The sequence below is a fragment of the Pyxicephalus adspersus genome, chromosome 9, assembly GCF_032062135.1.
Source record: "Pyxicephalus adspersus chromosome 9, UCB_Pads_2.0, whole genome shotgun sequence".
NCBI classification, from domain to species: Eukaryota; Metazoa; Chordata; class Amphibia; order Anura; family Pyxicephalidae; genus Pyxicephalus; species Pyxicephalus adspersus.
In genome coordinates, this window is record NC_092866.1 from 2,951,066 (window position 1) to 2,956,540 (window position 5,475).

Consider the following 5,475-nt stretch of genomic DNA (forward strand, 5'->3'; position numbering starts at 1 on the left):
GAAACACAAGCAATGGGGGTTTCTTCATGTTCTACAAACACCATTTTCAGGTTGAAGTGCATTTATAAGGCTTTACTGTTGCCCGCTCTTAATAAAGGAAGAGCCTAACATAGACTTTGCCAAACCAATGCCTTTTAAAGATGGGCTTTGAGCTAAATTCAAATATATGTGAAGGAACTGGGTAATCAAAAATGACCCAAAATGTAGGGAGTTGTGTGGTCCAATCACATTACAGCTTATAAAAACATCAAAAACATCTTTTTTCAATACATTAAAATTTACATCCCAATTTAAAAACATTAATATTATATTAACTCTTTACACAAGGTAAATATCAAGTATGATGGAGTACAAAATAAACAGTGATGTTTTTCATGTTCCGACGCGTTTTGCATGACAAACCTGCTTCTTTAGGGGAACATCACAAATGTACAGAAGTAGCCTCAACTTATGGTTGGAAAGAGATAAAGACCCAAAATCAGGGAATGTGGCTTGCACAACAGGTAAGTTCTTACAGGTAAGTCTAGTTTATGATCCAGTGACTTTTACCCAAAAAAACTTATAATCAAAACCTTAAAGGTGTAGTAGTACGTGCATATAGAGGTAAAAGCTTTAGCTGTTAGGAATAGCTCAAGTTAATTCCAAAGAGAATGATTGCCACGTAACACTTACTTCTGTAAATTTGATGTTCCCCTGAAGAAGCAGGTTTATCCTGCGAAACATGTCAGGTCTTGGAAAACATATCTGTTCATTTTGGACTTCAAACTTGATATTAACCTTGTCTGTTGTATGAGTCAATAGAATATATATTTATTTTTAAATTGTGATGTAAATTTTAAAGGACTAAAATAAAATGTGTTTATAAGCTGTAATGTGATTGAGCCATACAACACTTTTTTGGGTCATATTTGATTACCCAGTTCCTTCACATATATTTCAATATTCCAGGAAGGTGGTAACTTTAAAATATAATCTTTTGGGGTTTTTTTTCCATATGATATGTGAGTTAGATTCAATCTAAAATAAATATAAATATGAAAGAACATAAACAAAATACTCTCAAACCCAGCTTGGTCAATGAAAAATTCATAAACTCCAAAAACTTGAAATATTTCAGAATACAGGCGAAATACAAACATTTTATCCTTATTATCTTGGAATAACAATACTTCCGACCTCATCAAGTTTAGCTATACTTCTATGTATACAATTATTCCATTTGGTAGGTTTTCACCAGCTTTGATGACTTACCATGAACTCCATGTTGGAAGCCGGTGGGTGGACCTGTCCTCGTAGCTTGTTGTGCAGCTGTAGGATCTCCTCCTTATCCGATCTGGAGATGGCCCTTCTGCTCCGGGAATGAGGAACGTCGCTGTTGCTGTATTTGCCCAAAAAGTTCTCCAAAAAGGTGTTGTTAGGAAGGAACAAGCCATGGCACGTATCCATAAGGAGAAGAAAGCCTAATGGCAGGAAACACAAGTTGGGCAAACTCATGTTTGATGAAGGTCGGAGCTGAAGGTGTTCTGAGGTGACAGATTCTGTTCAGTTCTAAAAACATAAAAAAAGAAGATATTGAAATATTGTGTGAAGTCAACGGCCACCCCAGCCAGAGCCGGTGAAATATGTCTGCAGGAATTCTTTACTTGTCAAAGTATGTGTGTATGTAATTCTCATAGGCCCCTGATTTACCCCACTTCTGCTATGCTGTATTAGAGCTAGGAATAAAGATGGTGACTTTCAAAGTTTGCAGTTTTTCAAAATCTGTGCCAGCCCTGGTGACGTAAATCATTAGTGAACCACACCACCGCGTAGTCACTACCTGAGCTCCCTTCCTCATGGAAGCTCATCTATGTATCTTTTCTTATGAACGGCTACCCACAAAGCAAGCCTGATTTCAGCTTTCATCCTTTGCTTGCCGTTACCAAAGTAATTATTTTTACATAACATCAGAATCTGAACTTAACAATTTGGCTTCTAATACTGGCATATCAGATCTCATTTTAATTTAGCTAAGAACCTGTAGACGTTCCTGGCAAGACATGGTGAGCTTGTGCCGGAGGCCTTGACATACTGTTCAGAATTGCCTTTAGGGTTATGTTAGTGTTACGGGAAAAGTCTGGGTGTCAGGGATATAGTTTATTATTGAAGGCCAGTAAAGTGTCGGGAGTTACTTTTACTTTTTAAATGGGTGTTAGGGTTAGGTTCGGGTATTGGGGTCAAGATAAGGTTCAGGTTTTATAAGCTAAATAAATTATATGTGTGGGGGAAGAGGGGGTGTTAAGTTTTAGGCTATGGAAGGGGATAAAGGGCAAAGGATAGGCTATGTTTCAAGAGTTAGGCAGGATCAAATGTTATCGTCTTGGGACACTTATTGGTGGCAAAACTAACAGCTCTTGTAGTTGTATTAAATTTAGAATTTATTGATATGATAAAATGAGTCTGATTTACTGATCAGATAGAAGAAGAATTTGAAGCTGTATCAGATTGCTGGAATACTAATGGTTGGCTCAGCGCTCATGGAAAGTGAGAATATATGTGGCGGAAAACCTCCCCTAACACACCTGAGACGTGCGGCCAGCGGCAGGTTTAGCTATCGGTGTCAGTATACAGGAAGTTTGGGGAGGTACATAGCGTACGCTGGATGGACTGGCCTCTCCGAGGTTTATGTAACAGATCAGAGTTACATGAAGAAGAAATGACTTTCTGTGGATCTCCAAACCGCAGATGACGCACAGCAAGATGTTCCAACCAAACGCTTTGATACATAGACAAACGCTGGCCAAATATTTACAGAATTACTCACTGCTACACAGAGAGAGAAGAACGATATGCTACATAGATAGATAGATAGATAGATAGATAGATAGATAGATAGATAGATAGATAGATAGATAGATAGATAGATAGATAGATAGAAAAATAAAGAAAAAAGATGGAAAAGTAAAAGAAAATGATAGAAAATGAAAAAGAAAGAAAGAAAGAAAGAAAGAAAGAAAGAAAGAGAGAAAGAAAGAGAGAAAGAAAGAGAGAAAGAAAGAGATAAGTAAAAAAAAGGAAAGAAAAGAAAGAAAAGAAGAGGAATGACAAGACAAGAAAGAAAAGGAAAAGAAGGGAAATATCAATAACGGATCTCCTCCCTCCCACATATAACTATACATGTTCAGTAATGGAAAGTCCTTCTGCAAATCAGATCTTCAATTTATTGCAATGTATCTCCACATTTAAAATGCATTGTTGCAAACGAATATCAATAATGAAGGTTTAAACTGTTTATAAAGCTGCTGCAAGCAATTCCTCTCCACCCTTTAACTTGGAAATTTAAAGAACGCCTGTGCTGTAGAAGTTGTTCTCAAAAGGTCAGGCAGAGGGCACAGAACCCATCACTTGTATTGCTCATTATCTCTTTGCAGATTATCTTTACCCGTTAATGCCTCATTCTGCATTCCTCTCCATAGGGTGGCTGTCATCTTGGTATTTGCAGGGCTTTGCTTCCTCATATCAGAGCCTCCAGCCAGGAAAACAGTAACCAGATTGGAAGTGGCATTATTAGTCTCTCTGAAGATTATCAATTTCTGATAGGATGTAAAGTTTTGAGGCTACAGAACTGGAATGCTTAGGTACATTTATATATAAAACATAATTTGCTGCTAGTTCCCAGGAGGAATTCCAAATAATTCTCAGGGCCCCCAAAGAAGCATTGCAATTGGTCTGAGAGTGGTCAAAGACATTTTATGAACACCAAACTCCTGCAAAGTGACCATCAAATTTCTTGGCACGTGGCTATGGTTTAGGCTGATTGGTGGCTGTAGCCTATGTGATGCCATTAATAGTAAGACTTAGGCACAATTACATATAGTACAAGTATTCTACTTTTTCCCCCACTCTACCATTGTGGTTTCATCAGGTTCAGAGTCTTTCTTTAGGGTGCAATGTCTGAGATTTTTGGATTCCCCATAGAGGGATCACACAGGTGGTCTGCAGGAAGGGGAGATGTCCTCTATTGATGAGATTGGATGCCCCTCACATGCAGCTGCTGCGTTCCCTCCTCGCACAGCCACAGCTCAGCTTGTCAGGGTTATAAATATGTAAACAGAGATTTTCCCATCAGACTTCACCGGAAATGTTCCAGGGGGAAAAGGGGAACATTCCTAAAGTATCAGCTGACTTAACCCTTGCATTGCTAGACTGGCCTGAACGAATTAATGCACAATGCCCCATCTGCCATGTTGTCTATATGAGGAAAGGCCGGGTTTGTTGCATTCGCTTGTTCTGCAATGGAAATGTACAACATCTCTCTGCCCAGTGACCCAAAAAAAGAAATGTTATTAATTATAATACTTCAATATTGGATGTCACAATTTGCACATGGGAAAACAACTTTGTACAAAATGGTCTGAACTCTGTTTACAAGCAGCCTTATCCTATCACTCCTAATTCTATCCATATGATTCCCATATATTATATATGTCATTAAAGGAAACAAAGGGAATGAATCTTCCTATTTATATGGAATTCTGCCATTTCTTTCTGGTGAGTGCTCATGGTACATAGAAGAGTCTGAGTCCTGCTGATCAGCCCCAAACAATTTTTTTTTGTGTTCCAGTGCTTAAGCCAACCCCTTTCCACTAAATACTACCCCTTGGCTAAGCCTATCCCCTGATGGACGGTCCTTCACAGCCGAGTCAAACAGTTAAATTGTTCCAAAAGAGAATAAGGACAGCTCATTAATAACCGCTCCCCTCTGTCCACAATGAACTTCTTCTTTTCCTCTTCTCTCATCACCCTTCTGTCCATGAACAGTTCTTCCTCTGCATCTTCTCCCAATGGGATTGAAGTATCTGCAGCTCCTCACTGCCTCCAGTCTCCTTGTCTATGATCAGGTTCCAATGTCTCGTCTTGTGCAACTCTGTCTATGATCAGGTCCCATTATTTCCTTCATTTTCTGATGTCCATGATTAGGTCTCCATGTCTCTTCTCTCTTCACCGTGTCCCCCATCTTGCTCAGCTATTTATACCTATTCTCTTTCCACTCCTTTCCCCATTTCGCAGTAACAATCAGTCTTCATTGTCTTTTCCCCCCATTATCAGGTCCCACTGTCTTCTTCCTTTTCCCTGCCCATTATTGGGTTCCCTTGTCTTCTTGTCTCTCCCCTATCCATGGTCACGTTCTCTTGTCTCCTCTCTCCTGTCCATGGTCAGGTTCTCTTGTCTCCTCTCCCCTGTCCATGGTCAGGTTCTCTTGTCTCCTCTCCTTTGTCCATGGTCAGGTTCCCTTGTCTCCTCTCCCCTGTCCATGGTCAGGTTCTCTTGTCTCCTCTCCCTTGTCCATGGTCAGGTTCCCTTGTCTCCTCTCCCCTGTCCATGGTCAGGTTCTCTTGTCTCCTCTCCCTTGTCCATGGTCAGGTTCTCTTGTCTCCTCTCCCCTGTCCATGGTCAGGTTCCCTTGTCTCCTCTCCCCTGTCCATGGTCAGGTTC

The 5,475-nt window shown here is 40.0% G+C and overlaps 1 protein-coding gene across 1 annotated transcript in view; it reads right to left on the reverse strand.

The window, feature by feature from the left end:
• The window catches only part of CRISPLD2 (cysteine rich secretory protein LCCL domain containing 2), a 31,187-nt gene extending 29,618 nt beyond the window's left edge, over nucleotides 1-1,569 (reverse strand). Inside the window, exon 1 of the mRNA XM_072421775.1 lies at nucleotides 1,252-1,569. Coding sequence (XP_072277876.1) covers nucleotides 1,252-1,494 — 243 coding nt within the window. The 5' untranslated portion in view covers nucleotides 1,495-1,569. The remainder of the gene's footprint in view (nucleotides 1-1,251) is intronic.
• Between the last annotated feature and the right edge of the window lie 3,906 nt (nucleotides 1,570-5,475).